Source organism: Macrobrachium rosenbergii, chromosome 12, assembly GCF_040412425.1.
Source record: "Macrobrachium rosenbergii isolate ZJJX-2024 chromosome 12, ASM4041242v1, whole genome shotgun sequence".
In the NCBI taxonomy this organism is placed as follows: domain Eukaryota; kingdom Metazoa; phylum Arthropoda; class Malacostraca; order Decapoda; family Palaemonidae; genus Macrobrachium; species Macrobrachium rosenbergii.
Window position 1 is genome coordinate 8,185,314 of NC_089752.1, and position 20,187 is coordinate 8,205,500.

The 20,187-nt window shown below is 40.7% G+C and overlaps 3 protein-coding genes and 1 long non-coding RNA gene across 4 annotated transcripts in view; 3 read left to right on the forward strand and 1 right to left on the reverse strand.

Moving 5' to 3' along the window:
* The window catches only part of LOC136844372 (uncharacterized), a 190,057-nt gene that overhangs the window by 77,825 nt on the left and 92,045 nt on the right, over window positions 1-20,187 (reverse strand). The window lies entirely within an intron of this gene.
* Window positions 1,133-2,827, forward strand: LOC136844201 (isoniazid-induced protein IniB-like). Its single transcript, XM_067113217.1, has one exon. It carries the CDS (start codon window positions 1,171-1,173, stop codon window positions 1,780-1,782), a length of 612 nt encoding a protein of 203 aa, XP_066969318.1. The 5' UTR covers window positions 1,133-1,170; the 3' UTR covers window positions 1,783-2,827.
* On the forward strand, window positions 4,891-5,720 carry LOC136844202 (uncharacterized PE-PGRS family protein PE_PGRS10-like). The gene has a single exon (XM_067113218.1). The coding sequence runs from the start codon at window positions 5,022-5,024 to the stop codon at window positions 5,679-5,681; it is 660 nt and encodes a 219-aa protein (XP_066969319.1). The 5' UTR covers window positions 4,891-5,021; the 3' UTR covers window positions 5,682-5,720.
* On the forward strand, window positions 6,995-7,926 carry LOC136844203 (uncharacterized PE-PGRS family protein PE_PGRS54-like). The gene is made up of 2 exons (XM_067113220.1): window positions 6,995-7,026; window positions 7,193-7,926. Exon 2 carries the CDS (start codon window positions 7,193-7,195, stop codon window positions 7,793-7,795), a length of 603 nt encoding a protein of 200 aa, XP_066969321.1. The 5' UTR covers window positions 6,995-7,026; the 3' UTR covers window positions 7,796-7,926.

A 20,187-nucleotide genomic window follows, 5' to 3' on the forward strand; every position in this document is an offset into this window, starting at 1 on the left:
TATTTACAAATATTAGCCATAAATTTCGTTTAATATTCAGTTTACTATACTTCTGGAGTTACTTACACTTAAAATGTTTGCCTTAAAGGAAGTCCCAACTCGTACGCCAGCTGTAAGGCCAGACAGGCGGAAGGCTTGACGAAAACTTCATATCCTTACTAAAAAAAATTATTAACTTTACTACAAATTTTACCGATCTGGTGCAACAAGCAATAAGTCACAATGGGACCCAAAAGTCAATATAGTAAGAAATTACGTGTATCCCGTAAAATACGTCTAATATTAAAGAGTATGATGGCGGTACGGGTAAGATCGGTTACGGCACAGAATGATATTCCTACATAAGCTTATAAATAAAATCGTCGTCATCTGATTCAGTTTATTTGATATATTTCTGCACCAAATTTGCATAAAGCCTGAAGAAATTTGGTATTTTTTTCCTTCATTAATTGTTTCAAAAACAACACATATATTTTTGCCATTAACTGAAAGCCTTTATTTTACTAAACCAAAATGTAAAATCCATATTTAAAAATGAGTCAACTTTCCGTTACCATTAACACCGAACAACTACAATGATCAATAATATTCCAATCGACGTACTTAGATTTAATGTAAAATAAGAAAAAAAAAATCTGTAAGCACTCCATCTCGCAATCCGTAGACAGAAACTTCATAAGTTCCCTGAAACTGTGCTTCATATTGTCCATGATTTATGCTGTCAATCATCGTTATGTCATTCAGTCATTTCGTATCCTATTCTCCCCCCGCCCCCCAAGTTAAGGTCCTTTCCTTTAAAGACTCCTTTCACTAAAAAACTTGAATGCTGTAATTAAAAGCATTATGTGATAAAGCCTATTTTCGAGTTTTTCCTACTGGGATGCCTTCAATGTTTCTTTTTTTCTTTTTTCGAGCATGACAAGACAAGGTCAGCGACATACTGCCATTGTATATAAAGAGTCGTTGCAGCCGTGATCATTACTCCACTCTCCTTCAGCGGCTGAGACAGAGAAGGTAAATGATTCACAGTTCTGACAATACAAAGCATTAGCCTGTTATTCATAGTTATTGAAATACATGGCACTAGTTGGTTATTAATAATGACTGTTTAGGGAAAAGAGAAGATGATTTGCAATACTACCAACGTTCATATATTTACATCCTTTCCAGATGAAGTACCTGTGGTTGCTGATTGCTGTCTTGGCCCTCGTGGCTGCAGACGACCACGACCACGATCACGAACACGAACACGAACACGACCACGACCACGCCGACGTTGCTGGAGGCGTTGAGGGTCGTACCGGAGCAGGAACCACGCAGGGATCAAACAGATTCTTCGATGGTGGCTTTGGCGGAGGTATTGGCGGTGGAATCGGTGCCCTTGGGGGATTAGGAGGATTGGGAGGAATCGCTCCTGGTTTGGGTGGTGCTCTTGGTGGGCTTGGTGGCATTGGGGGTATCGGCGGTATCGGTGGTATCGGTGGTATTGGCGGTATCGGTGCTGTCAGGCCCCCAAGTCTCCCAAGTGACTGCCGCTATTGGTGCAGGACTCCTCAGGGTCAGGCCTACTGCTGCGAGAGCGCCTACGAACCCCAGAGCCTCGTTGGAATAGTCAAACCAGGGTTCTGCCCTCCTGTCCGCCCACTCTGCCCACCCGTCAGGAACTTCCTCCCACCAGCACCCTGCTCCAACGATGGTGCCTGCGGTGGTGTTGACAAGTGCTGCTTCGACACCTGTCTGCAACAGCACGTCTGCAAGCCCCCTCTCGGATTTGGACGCTAAAAAGTCCCCTCTTCTGAGGGCTTCCCTGTCTCATCCCCTTGTAAAAAGATTCTCGTGTAATTACTGTAAATCTACCAATTCTAAGAATTTTAAATATAAATAAATACAGAAAGTTAATAATCTGTTTTCTTAAACCTCTTCTTACAGAAGAACAAGATGTACTAAACTTATTCAACTACTCTTCTTTCTGTTATGCTCTTGTTAGTTACAACACCACATTCTGATAAGAAAAGTGGACGCTTTCTGATTTCATAAAATATGCAATACTCTTCCCACTGACCAAATGAGAGAGCAAACCCATCCTTGATTAGACCCACAGACCAAATGAGAGAGAAAACCCATCCTTGATTAGACCCACAGACCAAATGAGAGAGAAACCCCATTATTGATTAGACCCACTGACCAAATGAGAGAGAAAACCCATCCTTGATTAGACCCACTGACCAAATGAGAGAGAAAACCCATCCTTGATTAGACCCACTGACCAAATGAGAGAGAAAACCCATCCTTGATTAGATAAGATAATGTTTATTACAAAGGTCGGTTTCAAGGCCATGAATAGCTAGTCGGATCCTAATGGAAGTCAGAAAAATGTAAAAAAAAAAAAAAAAAAAAAAATCGTCTGAAGTTAGCCTCTGGGAAGATGGAAGATTATAGAAGGAACTTCCCGTTATAAATACAACCACAAGCTTCTTAATAGTAAGTCCTCAATACATCTTAAACGATGAAGCACGAAGGAGGTCTAAATTGTGGGAAAGATGGGTTAATGGGGCATATGTTTCATAACTGTCGTTTTTATTTTTCACACCCTGGGTGGCCTCAGTTCATGAGCATGATTCTTATTTCAATCATAATTTTTAAGTTATTTTTTTTATTGTCTCTATAATTTTACATAAATATACATCTATGTATATGCGGTATGACTACTCTTCTGTATTTTTGTAATAAACTGTTCAAATGCGGTGTTTGTTCACATACTATATGGCCTTCGCCGTCACCCTAATGTGCTCTGCAGAAATTATTATTATTATTATTATTATTATTATTATTATTATTATTATTATTATTATTATTATTCTGCTGAGCAAATGTTTGGGTGTAGCCGTTTATTATGAGTTCTTAACCAGCATATCTGAATTCTATATACTGTATTGTCTCTACATCGTTTATTTTTGTATGTGGCCCTGAGCTGAAATAAAGTATATTATTATTATTATTATTATTATTATTATTATTATTATTATTATTATTATTATTATTATTATTAGGTTCCCCAGTCACTTGGTAAATGCATATTATTATGAACATCTTTCTGTTTATTCTTAAAATGTACTCTCTCTCTCTCTCTCTCTCTCTCTCTCTCTCTCTCTCTCTCTCTCTCTCTCTCTCTCTCTCTGTCTTCCAAATATTGAAAATTGCATAATCAGAGAGAAAACAAGATATAGAAGGAACTACAACAAAATAACACGATTAAATATTCAGCAACCGGTACAAACAGAAAACGAAAGCCAAAAACGGAAGGCCAGGATAATACATACACGCAAAATAATTACGGAATGTTAAACATAAACTTGGCTTCCATGGTTATAAAAATGAATAACCTTGCATCAAACTTATCCAGTTACCAAAGGAGCGAGGACTGGTGAAGACGTTAATTACCGTATAGTTATCTTGAAAAGTGCTGCCAGAATTAAGATATCACAAAGGGAATGATGGCGTCAGTATGTGTAGAATGGAATGGAATATAGAGTTTAGGCCAAAGGCCAAGCACTGGGACCTATGAGGTCATTCAGCGTTGGAAAGGAAATTGAGAGTAGGTAGGTCTGAAAGTTGTAACAGGAGGAAAACCTCGCAGTTGCACTGTGAAATAATTGTTAGGAGAGGGTGGATAGCAAGATGGAAGATAATATGAATGGAGGTACAGTAAAAGGAATGAAAGGGGTTCCAGCTAGGGGCGGAAGGGACGCTGCAAAGAACCTTTAGTAATGCCTACAGTGCACCCCGCCAGGTGCACTGATGGCACTAACACGCCCCCTACGGGGATTGGTATTTGTGAGATCAGTCGCAGCACGTCAATCGTATTTAATAATGAGTTATACAGCGAAGAGTCGTCAACTGATTGAATTTACTCGATATATTTCTATACTAAAGTGGGTTAGAGCAGGTTTGTAAAAATTCGGGTTATTGTGTTTTCATCGTTTGAATAAATTACTGTCACCTTCGTCATCAATACATTCTTACTCCAGTTCGTTATTAATATCACTGTAGCTTATGCGATTAATTCTAAACCTTCATTTCTTTAACACAAATTTAAAATCGATACTTCAAGGGGAGTACTAACCTTGCGTCACCACAGGTGGGGTAGTGCTGTCAGTGCATCTCATACGGTCCACTGTAGGCATTATTTAAGGTTCTTTGCAGCGTCCATTCGACCCCTGGCTACTTCACCTTTCATTTTCTTTTATTATACTTCAGTTCATAGTCTCCTTCTTTCACATTAATCTTTCTCCTTTCCTAACAATTCTTTCAACGTTATTTTCAGCGCTGAATGACCTCATGTGCGCCAGCGACTGGCCTTTGGCCTAAATCTTATCTTCCGGTTCCAATTCCAACTAAACTTTCTTTAACCTCTAGTACCAAATAGCAATAATATTCACAATTTTTTTCAATCAACATAATGAAAAAAAAAATCTTAATGAGGACTGGGAAAAAAATTGGTCATTCACTCTCGTAGTCCAGATACAGAACTGTCATATACGTTCCCTAGAAGTGTACTTGAATTCCACCCTCAATTCCTCTTCCAGAAATTGTCTTGGTTTAGGCCCTTATTCATCTTCATGTCTCGATACAGTATCCGTTGGTATTCTATTCTAGTTCCCCAGTTGTGGTCGTCTCTTCGACATTTACAAGACTCCTTTCACTACAGAGAATTTTCGAGTTTTTCCTACTGAGATACTTTTCCTTTTTCCCCCCAGCATGACATGACAAGGCCAGCGAAGTACTGCCATTGTATATAAAGCGTCGTTGCAGCCGTGATCATTACTCCACTCTCCTTCAGCGGTTGAGACAGAGAAGGTAAAATGATTCACAGTTCTGACATGTGCGCATTACCTTGTTATTCATCGTTAAGGCTAAATAATTGAAATATGGCATTAGTTCCTTATTAATAATGACGGCTTAGTTAATCTTAAAGATGATTTGGGATACAACCTACGTTCATACATTTACCTCTTTTCCAGATGAAGTTCCTGTGGTTGCTGATTGCCGTCTTGGCCCTCGTGGCTGCAGACGATAGCGGCTCCCCTTCTCACCATGACGACGACCACGACGACGATAATGACGCTGCTGCTGGAGGCGTCGAAGGTCGTACCGGAGCAGGAACCACGCAGGGATCAAACAGATTCTTCGATGGTGGCTTTGGCGGTGGTATTGGCGGTGGCATTGGCGGTGGAATCGGTGCCCTTGGGGGATTAGGAGGATTGGGAGGAATCGCTCCTGGTTTGGGTGGTGCTCTTGGTGGGCTTGGTGGCACTGGGGGTCTCGGCGGTATCGGCGGTATTGGTGGTATCGGTGGTATCGGCGGTATTGGTGGTATCGGCGGTATTGGGGGTATCGGCGCTGTCAGGCCCCCAAGTCTCCCAAGTGACTGCCGCTATTGGTGCAGGACTCCTCAGGGTCAGGCCTACTGCTGCGAGAGCGCCCTCGAACCCCAGAGCCTCGTTGGAATAGTCAAACCTGGGTTCTGCCCTCCTGTCCGCCCCGTCTGCCCACCCGTCAGGAACTTCCTCCCACCAGCACCCTGCTCCAACGATGGTGCCTGCGGTGGTGTTGACAAGTGCTGCTTCGACACCTGCCTGCAACAGCACGTCTGCAAACCCCCTCTCGGCTTTGGACGCTAAAAAGTCCCCTCTTCTGAAGGCTTCCCTGTCTCATCCCCTTGTAAAAAGATTCTCTCATAATTGCTGTAAATTACCCAATTCTGTGAATTTTAAATATAGATATACATAAATACAGTAAAAGTTTCATATTCCGTTTTCTTTAAAGCTATTCCTACTGAAAAAGGTTTACTTCACTAATTACACTTTATTATCTTCTTGACAACCTAAACTATGATAAAATAAAAAAAAAAGCGTAATTACGGTGATTTCCTCAAATATGCAAAGCTCTTCCCATCGGGAGAGAGAGAGAGAGAGAGAAGAGAGAGAGAGAGAGAGAGAGAGAGAGAGAAATAATTGACTGTTTTATGGTTATCAAAACTGGCATCACAACATTTCGGTTATAGACGCCGTGATAACATTAAATAGGAAACTAGAAAATAAACGAGTACGTTTAAAAGAAGTTTAATATAAAAATACATAATAAATAAATAAATACATATATTTGTGTGTGTTCGCGTGATACCCTTTAACGCATCCACACAAAACGATAAAACTATATATCCTAGACACACATTCATCCTTTTAATAACGGTTCAATAAATCAAGCAAAAGTGATGAGGAGTTCAGACTAGATTCGAGTTGACCTTCACCTTTATGCCACTGAAAAGTTCTAGAAGACACGAGGGGCGCAGGCAATTCACTGATTTTGCAAAATCTCTCTCTCTTAGATTTCCAATATTTCCAAATATAGCATAATTCTGGAAAATCATTAGTATCGGAAACAGACTTTTCGTGAATCATTTTACTTTTCGTGCTTAAATGGATATGAAAATAGTTATTCCTCTTCCCCCCCAACACCCCCCTCTCTCTCTCTCTCTCATATATGAGTCCCCATCCTTGTATGTCAAAGACACCTAGTGGTAGAAATTCCACAGGAAGTGGAAAGGTCTACTACTCCTTTATTCTCTATATAATTGTATTTACAAAATTTCAGGTTTTGCTCTTTACTGAATTTTTTTATTTATTTCATTCTCATAACAATATATATATACTAAAATATCTTATTGTCTTTAATGTATGATGGGTATACGGTTCCTTTTGCTTGCTTTGATTTTTCTTTCTTTCTTAAATGTGTATGTACATAAATATTTACCTCTCTCTATGAGCAAAACAACTATGATACTCAAGGACATTTTTTCTTCTACACGTGGCTAAGCAAAAGCAACACCCTTTCACAATTTTTTTTACCTATACACCAGGCGAGTGACGACAGAAGGTCAGCAGGCGATTTGGTTTAGTATATAAAGGGCTCCCCTCACCCAAAAGATCATCATTCCACGCTACAACAGAGACAGAGACAGAGAAGGTGACCTCCCATACCACATCTTTCAGAACATGAAATACGTCACTTGCCATATGGAGTAAAATCAGTGACTGTGCTTGTTCCTCTGGCAAAATGATTGACGGCATTTCCAGTGAAACACTTTAACGGTTTCGTTTAACAACACCCGTAACAAAATCTTCTCTTTCAGATGAAGTTCCTGTGGTTGCTGATTGCCGTCTTAGCCCTCGTGGCTGCAGACGATAGCGGCTCCCCTTCTCACTCTGACGACGACCACGACGACGACGACGTTGCTGCTGGAGGCGTCCAGGGTCGTACCGGAGCAGGAGGAAAGCAGGGTTCCAGCAGATTCTTCGATGTTGGCTTAGGCGGTGGTATCGGTGGTGGTATTGGCGGAGGATTTGGAGGATTTGGAGGATTGGGAGGTATTGGAGCTGGTTTGGGAGCTCTTGGTGGGCTTGGTGGTTTTGGTGGGCTTGGTGGTCTTGGTGGCATTGGAGGTATCGGTGGTATCGGCGCTGTCAGGCCCCCAAGTGACTGCCGCTACTGGTGCAGGACTCCCCAGGGTCAGGCCTACTGCTGCGAGAGCGCCCTCGAACCCCAGAGCTTCGCTGGAGTAGTCAAACCAGGATTCTGCCCTCCTGTCCGCCCCGTCTGCCCACCCGTCAGGAACTTCCTCCCACCAGCACCCTGCTCCAACGATGGTGCCTGCGGTGGTGTTGACAAGTGCTGCTTCGACACCTGTCTGCAACAGCACGTCTGCAAGCCCCCTCTCGGCTTTGGACGTCGCTGAGATGCCCTGCATTCCAAAGCGTCCTCTGTAAAAATATTCCCACTTTCCCTTGTAAAAACGTTTCTTTGTAATTAATGTACAGTGCCCGAATAGCTATATGAATTTTTATTCTCTAAATAAAACCTCTGATAATACACTATGTATGTATAATTTGCACAATTCCTTTATGAATACTTCATTTTCACCCATTCGCTCTTGTTCTCTACCTATCAACTAACATCGTTTCCAGATTTTAAAAGGAAATTCTAACTTGTTTATCAAAAACTATTCTGTCACACCTCGGACAAATTCGGTTGAACACTTTCTTGAAAGGTAAGAGAAAACTAGCAACTAAGCATTAAATAAGTTCCGTATTCAATATAACTTGAAGCAATCAATTAGTTTCTTATTCAATGTGGCAAGAAGCATAAAATTAATTCTCCGTTCAGTGTAACAAGAAGAATTAAAGTACTTCCTTATTCAGTGTAACAGACAATTCTGTAATTGCAAAAGCAATAATAATAATAATAATAATAATAATAATAATAATAATAATAATAATAATAATAATAATAATAATAAGTGCTAAAGAAAACTACCTAATACATTTAAAGTACCGTGAAGTACATCCACAATTAAGAGGTCACATATGGAAATACAACTGAAATACCGATTCTTAAATTCTGGTAGCCTGAACTTCCCGAATTCTGTATTGTAACGCTACAACTATGCAACACGTTTGGTGCAAAATATTATAAAAACAACAGTAGTAATATCCATCCGCACTACAAAACTGTATAGCACCTTTGCAAGAAAAGTGTTATCAACACTCAAGACTGCTGTGTGGACATGTTAGCAGAGGGTGGAAAGTAAGGTGGAAGAAAGAGAATATGAACGGAGGTACAGGAAAATGAATGAATAGGTTGCAGCTAGGGGGCCGTAGTGACGCTACGAAGAAACTTAAATAATGCCTACAGTGCAACAAGCAAGGTGCACTGACGGTGCTACCCCCTTACGGAGCAGTCAGGGAAAGGGAATCAGACCCATTACGGAGCAGTCAGGGAAAGGGAATCAGTTAGACCCATTACGGAGCAGTCAGCAAAAGGGAATCAGTTAGACCCATTACGGAGCAGTCAGGGAAAGAGAATCAGTTAGACCCATTAAGGAGCAGTCAGGGAAAGGGAATCAGTTAGACCCATTACGGAGCAGTCAGCGAAAGGGAATCAGTTAGACGTATTACGGAGCAGTCAGCGAAAGGGAATCAGTTAGATCCATTACGGAGCAGTCAGCGAAAGGGAATCAGTTAGACCCATTACGGAGCAGTCAGCAAAAGGGAATCAGTTAGACCCATTACGGAGCAGTCAGCAAAAGGGAATCAGTTAGACCCATTACGGAGCAGTCAGGGAAAGGGAATCAGTTAGACCCATTACGGAGCAGTCAGTGAAAGGGAATCAGTTAGACCCATTATGGAGCAGTCAGCGAAAGGGAATCAGTTAGACCCATTACGGAGCAGTCGGCAAAAGGGAATCAGTTAGACCCATTACGGAGCAGTCAGCAAAAGGGAATCAGTTAGACCCATTACGGAGCAGTCAGGGAAAGGGAATCAGTTAGACCCATTACGGAGCAGTCAGGGAAAGGGAATCAGTTAGACCCATTACGGAGCAGTCGGCGAAAGGGAATCAGTTAGACCCATTACGGAGCAGTCAGGGAAAGGGAATCAGTTAGACCCATTACGGAGCAGTCAGCGAAAGGGAATCAGTTAGACCCATTACGAGCAGTCAGCTAAAGGGAATCAGTTAGACCCATTATGAGCAGTCAGCGAAAGGGAATCAGCTAAACCCATTACGGAGCAGTCAGCGAAAGGGAATCAGCTAGACCCATTACGGAGCAGTCAGGGAAAGGGAATCAGCTAGACCCATTACGGAGCAGTCAGGGAAAGGGAATCAGTTAGACGCAGAGTTACGGAATACGAAAATGAGCAATGAACTAAGTGTGGAATGGCGGATGTTTGCAGATGATACAGTGTCCATTGGGGATAGGGAAAAGAAACTGCAGAAACTAGTGAAACAGACTGAGCGTTTGCAAGGGGATAATGTTCAGAGTAAATGTGAGCAACGTCAATGCGATGGGGGGTAAACTTGAACAAAGAAGACGTTGTAAGAATGTTTATATGGATGGCGGAAGAACAGAAGCAGTTCACTCACGCAGGTATAAGTAAAAGAATGCAACAGACAGGATGAGAAGGGAGTCACTTAGGTAGCAGGGCGTGTGCAAAAGACTGGGAAGAAAGCTGGGGTTGCTTTAGAAGCATTGAGCCAGCTCTCCTTTATGGAAGTGAGGTGTGGTTGCCGATTTTGAATGAAAGAAGAAAGGCTGCAGCTCTGGGGAGGAGCTGTTTATGTAAGACATTAATGTAAGAACGGAAACGCTGAAAAATGAGGAGATACATAGAACTAGAAAAATAAAAAGATTGGCATACGTGAAAAAATGGATCGGAATTTTTTGAGACAATCTGGTCATGTGGATCGAATGGAGGATAACAGGTTGGTGTAAAAGAGTGTATAATTCAAAAGCGTGCAATTCAAACTGTGTATATTCAAGTGTTAAAAGGGAGGAGACGAAGACCTAGAAAGTGATGGAAAACCGGCGTGAAATATCTATTGAAAAGGAAGAGCCTTTATATCAAGGAGGCGCAAGAGTGTGTGCAAGATAGATGCAATGAATAATGCCGGTGAGCCTTCTCTGTAGATCTACAAAGAGGATAATGTTATGGAATAAGTTTCCTACAGAGAGGTTCGTCAAATATGGAAGTGATTGTCGAGTTGCTATTTTGCTGAAGCCACATCCCCTGTTGGAGGAGAGGGATTAATGTTGAATATACTTAACACGGTTATGCATGGGTTAATCCAGTGAAAAAACAAGGTCGTTAAATAAGTAAACCTAAGACAAAAGTCTGTACTTCACTGAACACGACTGCAATACGATTACGCTTTAAAAACATAAATTCACTTTTAATTCACCTTCCACTTATTGACATACTGCCCTTTACATTTAACCGAGGATATGAGCAAGTCATTAAAAATTAAAACATGCATGCACTGAATTTAGATAATGTCATCAGACTTAAAATAACGAGAGAGAGAGAGAGAGAGAGAGAGAGAGAGAGAGAGAGAGAGAGAGAGACCCGGAAATAGGGGGATTTTGCAAGCGCCCGAAGGCGTAGACAAAAATAGGAGTATTTATTCCTCCGAGTTTTTGTAGTATTCAATTAACTAGACTTGCTGCAGTGGCTGAGCACCATCCTTTTCTAACTGTATTTAGAGTAGTGTTCTTTCGTAGAGTTGGGTCATGTTTGCAAGCTTTTAGACTTTTTATTAGAGACCTTAACGTCCACGAATTCATTTTTTAATAGGGAAGAAATGGCTTCCTGCATTTTACCAATAAGGTTTCCTAACCTCATTCCATAAACAAGTAAGTTTCCTTTTTTTTTCTTTCTACAGAAATAATTTTTTTCTATATGCAAAGCTCTAATCTGTACTTTTAAAAGGAAGAGTGGTCTTCTCTAACTTATGGAAAATAAAGTTACTTTTTCTTCGGCTTACGAAAACGTTTTATGAAGTTTTGTTTTACAGCATACCATAGACAAGGGCCATTACACGAAATTTTTATAGGAAATTTACATTCTTGCTAGAACCCACCAGTATAAATTTTTATGATGTAGTGTTTGGAAGGGGCAAGGCTGCACAAAACGAGCCTAATTCTAGAAAAGGAGGAAATAATGGAAAAGGTAAAACACTCCATGTTCTAAAGTATATATATATTTAAAAATCACCAAACTTGTTGACCGTTGGGTTCGACGTTGCATTTCTACAGAACAGAGCTTTTTTTTTTTTAATTTTCAGGATAATTCTAAAAAAGCATCCAGTAACATTCCTTGAAAGAGAAGGAAACTCTGGTTTCGAAGGCATCAGGTTTTTGCGATTTTTTTTCTGCGCGACTGAAAGGTTAATCGCCAGTGTTCTTCCGCACCCCAAATTCATGTGACTTCTATTGTCCTCATATTTGTATATCCCAGGAAATATCAATGATCACGTTCGTTGCAAGAATTTTCATGTTCTATTCTTACGAATGGAATAAGATTGACCATTCATCCGCTTGAGTGAGATGACGTCACCAACGTAGAAAAAAGAAAAAAGATCGTGAATTCCAAGCAGGAAAACGCGAGGGAAGACCCACTGGCATAATTAAAGGTCACTTCACTCACCTTCCCTCTTTTCAGTTTTCGAGCTTCATTGTAACCCATTTCCATTCACAATACACTCCATCAAAGTGGAAAAAAGTATACCTTAGTTTAACCAGACCACTGAACTGATTAACAGTTCTCCTAGGGCTGGCCCGAAGAATTAGACTTATTTTACGTGGCTAAGAACCAACTGGTTACCTAGCAACGGGACCTACAGCTTATTGTGGAATCCGAACCACATTATACCGAGAAATGAATTTCTATGACCAGAAATAAATTCCTCTAATCCTTCACTGGCCGGCCGGAGAATCGAACGCGGGCCTAGGAGAGTGCTAGGCGAGTACGATATCGACCCATCCAGTGAAGTGGAGTAAGTTCTATAAATGCTTAGCTTCTTTTATAAGATAGGGTCATTACCCCAATTCTCAACCCTCCTCTTTTATCCAGTGTTGAAGCCAGTAAGAGTGGCCCAGATATCAGTGTTAGCTGGTCCGCTCAGATGTCGTGAGTTTGCGCCAATTCCAGGGTGATGAAAAATTCGCTGGCTCTGTACCATGATCAGTTACTGCTGCAGTGTGGGGTCTGCGGTGGGAGCTTGAATTTCAAGTCAATGGCCCCTTTGGTGGGCTTGTTCCATGCAAATAGGTTTCATCCAATGAAATAATAATAATAATAATAATAATAATAATAATAATAATAATAATAATAATAATAACGGCCGTTTAAGGGCTTCTAAAATCTTTTGACGTCTCTCGTTTCTAAATTAGCTGTAATTCTTATTGTGTGGATAAAGCTACATTCTAGCAGGAATTCGCAAGTACGATCCCTTACATCTTTCTTAACTAAACCCTACCCTAACAAATGATTTATAAGTGTTAAGGCCAGTTTAAAAAAATGGTTTCACCAGGTATATTCACATTCGAGTAAATCAACTTCTTTGTAAATTCTTTCAGTCCCTCTGGCCTTTAAAACTAAATTCCGGAATTTCACCGGTGGCGCTAAATAGCTTGTCATGGAAAGGTCATTTTGTGACTTTCTTTCCATAAGTGTGCGTAGTTTACTATCGTCCATGGAGTTGAAATGAACTTCGAATATTGCAAATCATATATTACTTTCTTACGAGACTATGGCATTCCCACAACATGATTTAATTGCTTAATAAAATACCTCTTACTTACGTACCTGCCATGTTGAGACACACCTGTTGGTTTTAGTTTTCTGAAAAGAAAACTATTGTGCCTGCTTTGTCTGTCCGTCAACACTTTTTTTTTTTTTTGTCCGCAATTTTTCCGTCCGCCCTCAGATCTTAAAAACTGCTGATGCTAGAGGGCTGCAAATTGGTATGTTGATCATCCACCCTCGAATCATCAAACATATCCAATTGCAGCCCTCTAGCCTCAGTAGTTTTTATTTTATGTAAGGTTAAACTTAGCCATAATGGTGCATCTGGCAACGATATAGGACAGGCCACCACCGGGCGGTGGTTGAAGTTTCATGGGTCGCGGCTCATACAGCATTATACCGAGACCACCGAAAGATAGATTTATTTTCGGTGGCCTTGATTATACGCTGTAGCGGCTGTACAGAAAACTCGATTGCGCCAAAGAAACTTCGGAGCATTTTTTTTACTTGTTTATTATGCCTTCAGACGGATTGCTTCTTCACCATTAATAGAACAAACACATCCTTACACACTAGCCTTTCTTGGCTAAGACACTGCTTCTGTTACTTAAGGGATACAATCACCTCCGTTCGCTCACACTCACAATAATGGAAACATACTAATCCCAGGCCCAAAATAAGGCACAGTAAAACTCATTTGCAGACAGTTATTACGCAGACTTAGTTCTAAAAACCTGTGATTTTTTCAAAACCCAAAATGCATCATGGTATCCGTAATGGCTGAGGATCCTGCAACATTGTCTAAAGTGTATTTTTTAAGCAAAAGCCGAAGGGACGGGTATAATAACTCTCCAATCTATTCCAAGCCTGATAATAATACAAATAAAAAGAATAGAGCAAGAAAAATGAAAGAGGTATACAGTAAGCCCGAATGGGGCAACAGACCCGCCTTTTCAAAGACAGATGATTTAATGTGTAGAAAATTGTGGAAAAGGAAGCAGAGAGAAAATAGAAAAGGTGAAAATATATAAAAAAGGCTTTTTACAATTAAGAGACAAGAGGGATAAAACAGTATGTGGATCGAAAGGCGTCTCAACACAAACGAGTACTCTTAAATATGAAGCAAGCGGTCCCCTGTTCAAGAAATGACTTTTAAAATACATATTTGATGTTAATATATACACATACATAAACATGTACATTTGATCCATACAGCTTCCTTCGTTAAGTATGGCTAGCAACACTCCAATCGGATGTTTGAGTTTTTATGCATAAATTCCATTCTCACGCCTTCATTAGCCTTTATTGTGTTGCAGACTCAGCTCTATAGAAGCGAATATCACAACTCCTATAACTGGCGAGACTACATTGCATAGAATATTCTGCCAAGCAACTACAGCAATCAAGTTTTTGCTAGCGGTTCTGCTTTTAAATGCAACGGATAAAAACAAGTTTCACTTTGAATAACTACGAGAAGAGAAAGGGGCGCTTTGTCTCTTATTCTCGACCCAATTCAGGGAACAAGGATGCTAACGAAATCTACTTGCGAAGGTCATTCGGTAAATAATAGATCTATATAAGACGACCCATGATCCACCATCATCACCTCACTCTCTTTCGACAGCTGTGGCAGCAAAGGTGAGTTTTCGTTTTGCCTAATCTAATGCTTCCAGATGCTTTAGTAAGAAATTTTAGCGTGAAAACTCTTTGGTGCATGTTATATTCACTATTCCATAAACCTGAATGTCTTTTCATTACATGTATTCTATGAATCATTAATCATTTTTCAGATGATGAAGTTTCTGTGGTTGCTGATTGTGGTCGTGGCCCTCGTGGCTGCCGACGATAGCAGCGACGACGACGCTGGCGGAGTCCAGGGCCGCACTGGCGCTGCTGCCTCCGGGAGTGGGGACAAGAGGTTCTTCGGACTCGGTGGCCTGCCCATTGGCGGAGGGTTTGGATTCCAAGGGGGACTTGGATTCGGAGGTGGACTCGGACTTGGACTCGGAGGGGGACTCGGAGGGGGACTCGGTGGATTTGGTGGCGGTTACTGTCGCTACTGGTGCCCAGCGATCTACGGTCAGTACCTCTGCTGCGACCACCTCAACCCCAACGCCTACCTCAAATGAGCCATCTGCACCGTTTAAGAAGACGTCACTGAGTTCCTATCAAGAAGAAGCAAACAACTGGCAGATACTGTTTGGTCATTTGCCTGTACCTGAAATGCTTCACTTTGCGTCAACCATCAGCATGAAGTTTTCTTGACCAGTGTTCTTCCTTTGCAAAATACCTGTATTTCCTTGTACAAAGCTCCTTTGTGTTTAATGTAAATAACTGAGTGAAGTCAATGTCCTTGGTGTTTCCAAGATTTCGAAATAAATAACAAAATGTAACACCCGACGTCATTTTCTTCTCACCATGTTTAATTCTACAATCCAGTAAATTAAAAAAGAGTCTAATCTAAAAGGTTCAAAAACAGTTTCCTTTGCAGCAACCATAATATGGGATAATCTTCACTGTCATTCAACTGGACCTTGGAATGGAATGAAATACAGAATTTTGGCCAAAGGCCAAGCGCAGGGGCCTATGAGGTCATTCACCGCTGAAAGAGAAATTGACAGTAGAAAGGTTTGAAAGGCGTAACTGGAGGAAAACCTCGCAGTTGCACTGTGAAACAATTGTTAGGAGAGGATGGAAAGTAAATTGGAAGAAAGAATATGAACGTTGGTACAGTAAACGGAACGAAAGGGATTGCAGCTAGGGACTGAAGGGACGCTGCAGAGAACCTTAAGTAATGCTTACAGTGCACCGCGTGAGTGCGAACTAATTTTATTCATATTTTTTTCCGTACTTGAGCTCTTAGGCTTATAGCCTTCTGTCGCTTGGCTATTGATAATATCATCCAACTTTGCCAGAACTAACTAGCTACAAGCACATATACACAAATTATGTTTATCGTTATCTATTGGTTATTTTCTTCTCTCCCTGTCCTTTTTTTCTTCACGGTAGGGTGTTCGATACGGTGGAAGCTTTTAGGGGCTTGTTCCATGTGAAAGTTCGTCCATCCTAAATATCAAAATGGTGACGAGGCTGGCCCAAAACAATTTAAAAACGGAAGAGGCTTCGGATAGTCATTCTGTTCATTTCACCATAAAACAAATTAAACAAGTAAAAAATGCGCCGCGAGTTTTCTGTACAGCGTATAATCAAGGTCACCGAAAATAGATATATTTTTCGGTGGTCTCAGTATAATGCTGTATGAGCCGCGGCCCATGAAACTTTAACCACGGCCCAGTGGTGGCCTGGCTTATATCGTTGCCAGACGCACGATTATGGCTAACTTTAACCTAAATAAAATAAAAACTACTGAGGCTAGAGGGCTGCAATTTGGTATGTTTGATGATTGGAGGGTGGATGAGCAAAATATCAATTTGCAGCCCTCTAGCCTCAGTAGTTTTTATTTAAGATGTGAGGGCGGACAGAAAAAGAGCGGACGGACAGACAAAGCCGGCACAACGCCTTTACAGAAAACTGAAAATAATACGGAGTACTTTCATTCGGAAGTAAGAGAAGAAGGGCCCTGAGATAAGAAACTGAAGGATGTAAAGACCAGATAACTGATCAAACGACAATAGGATACAGGACAACCTAACAGTTGAAATGGATGAATAATTACGATTTCTTGGAAGTCCGGAATAGAATTTAAAATCTAGGCCCAAGGCTAAGAGCTGAAACCTATGAGGCCATTCAGCGTTGATAGGAAAACTAAGAGTAAAAAGGTTTTAAAGATGTAACGGAGGAAAACCTCGCAGTTACACTACGAAGCAATTGTTAGGAGAGGGTGGAAAGGAAGATGGAAGAACGAGAACGCGGAAGGAGGTACAGTAAAAGGAATGAAAGGGGTTGCAACTAGGAGCCGAAGGGACGCTGCAGAAGCCTCAAGTAAATGCCTAGAGTGCACAGCGTGCGGGGCACTGACGCCACTATTCCCCTGCGGGGTCTTGAAAGTCGGCAAAGGATACCATAACCCTAACATAAGGAAAAGGAATCAATAAAAGAATAAAATCTTTTCTTTTCTTCTTCTTGCTCATTAAGTTTCACCTTATTCTCTTATTTTTATTCCTCCGAACTAGGTTAGAACAGGTTATTATCTTTCTTGTGACTGGCGACAGGCAGGAAACGGGAATAAATAATAACAACAACAATGATATTCTTAACAAAAGATTCTCGTACTATGATAGGTAAAGGAAACAGACGTTCCATGTTTAGAATGAATGACTGGTAGAATGTGCAAGCGCATACATACACGCGCACGCACACAAACACACACACAGACACACACACACACACACACACACACACACACATATATATATATATATATATATATATATATATATATATATGAATATATGACTGTGAAATATTTTCTGTTAAAACAGAATTCCATCTAATAAAGGGAACCTATAAAAACCCCAAAATGTAGAAAGTTAACGCTTTCGTGCAGGAGAGAGGAAAGAATTTAGGAGAATGAAGCTGCTACGGAGGAGAAAACAAAATCCGAAAGTTCTGAAGGACTGCCGTCGAATCCCAACCCTATATAAGAAGTTCATTAGAACATATCGTCACTTTACTATCCTCCAACGGTTTGTGACTGCAAAGGTAACAAGTAAAAAATGCGACGAAGTTTCTTTGGCGCAATCGAGTTTTCTGTAAATCTTATAATCAAGGCCATCGAAAATAGATCTATCCTTCGGTGGTCTTTATATAATGCTGTATGAGCCGCGGCACATCAAACTTTAACCACGGGCCGGTGGTGGCCTGGCCTATATCGTTGCCAGATGCACGATTATGGTCAACTTTAACCTTAAATAAAATAAAAACTACTGAGGCTAGGGGGCTGCAATTTGGTATGTTTGATAATTGGAGAGTGGATGATCAGCGTACCAGTTTTCAGCCCTCTAGCCTCAGTAGTTTTTAAGATCTGAGGGCGGACAGAAAAAGTGCGGACGGACAGACAAAGCCGGCAAAATAGTTTCCCTTTCAGAAAACTAAAAATCTTTATGAAACATAAACTAATTTATTCTCATTGCTTTGTTGTTTCACATAAAGAAAATGATTTCATGTAACAAAGTTTATTCAGGGCATCAAGACAGAAACTCTCATTGTGTTTCAGATGATGAAGTGCCTGTGGTTGCTGATTGTGGTCGTGGCCCTCGTGGCTGCCGACGATAGCAGCGACGACGACGCTGGCGGAGTCCAGGGCCGCACTGGCGCTACTGCCTCCGGGAGTGGGGACAAGAGGTTCTTCGGACTCGGTGGCCTGCCCATTGGAGGAGGGTTTGGATTCCAAGGGGGACTTGGATTCGGAGGGGGGCTTGGACTTGGACTCGCAGGGGGCCTCGGTGGATTTGGTGGCGGTTACTGTCGCTACTGGTGCCCAGCGATCTAAGGTCAGTACCTCTGCTGCGACCACCTCAACGTCAACGCCTTCCTCTAAGGGAAAAGAACGGTTTTGCATAGCAGTTTCTATTCATAATGGAAGAACGCCAAAAACAATGAAGAGGTCCAGCAAATCCCCGTAAAGAAACCCTCTTCGCCAAGAACACTAAGTAACCAAAAACCTCAACTTTCGATTTCAAACACCATGGGCATTTATTTACAGTCCTACTCTCTGAGCAAGACCGCCGCTGCCGTAAGGCCAACTTAATCTCAAACAACCATGATCCTTGGAACGAGGTTAGATGCTTCTTCCGATTCTGAATTCCAGCATTTAATCAATCAAAATTTGACTAAAATATACTCCCACTCATCATCGACCCTTTTACATGTTTCAGGTCCACCTCCTTCCTACCCCAAAAACCTAATATTGATGACAAAAGATGTTGAAACATTTTGCTTGCAACATTTAACAGTTAAACCTAGAAGGATGATCTTTGTAAGTCGAACTGATGGATGTCTTTAACTTTTTTTTATTTGTAAAATAGCTATCTGTAAATAGATATTGTAATTACTGTACAGACTGTAAATAATCTAATTTTATGTCAATTAGCATAACTACGAAAGAAATGAAGTCAAAAGTAAACTTCTGTCTATTTATTACCCATGTGATTTTGTAATACCAGCATAATTAAGTACACGCTCAAATTTTCCCAAAAAACTTTTTTAAAGGTACTTAATGAACATTTCTAAATACACTGTTCTGATTGGCGGATCAGCCGGTTACTTCAATTCGGAATCTGAGTTACGGGACATTACTCTTGAACGACTTCTTCTTCTTCTTCTTCTTCTTCTTCTTCTTCTTCTTCTTCTTCTTCTTCTTCTTCTTCTTATTATTATTATTATTATTATTCAAAACACACATACATTTACATGAATTAAAACATACGTACCATCAACTTCCAAAACAGTTTCCACAAAACTGGATGCAATCACTGAAAAACGAGGAAAATAGAGTATGAGAAACGATAAAATACTGCTGAAAGCGAGAGCACTACCACAGACCCACGGTCCAGACTATACCTCCAGCAAGCCAAGCAATCGGCACAGCCACCCAAATATTCAGCATCACCGACGCCTTCGCCCTTGAATAAAGGGCACCGCCCGATTTTTACAATCCCAGTCAGAAAACATCTGCCGTCAGACCACAAAAATGTTAATGACTAGAAATATTTCAGCGGAGATAACAATAATGACAAGCAGTTACTGATACACTAATATATGATAGTAAACAGCTTTCAAAACTCAAATACAAAAGAAGTGAAGTGGATTACGGTATCAACAGGCTAAAACAGAATTAAAAACATCAACTTTCCTTTTTAAATTTATAAACTTAACCCAGTGACTGGATTCTTTGCCTGTTATAATAAATTTCACCGTATACTATCATAAAGTATGCTGTAGACAGGCTGAAGTTGCTTAAGCATAATACTGTTGATTCTTGGCCATTCAGCATAATATCCGATGAATCGTGATAACATCATCTATTACACGTTCTACGAATTATAAATACCTGTTATGAAAATAAAAATACTAAAAAAAAAAAAAA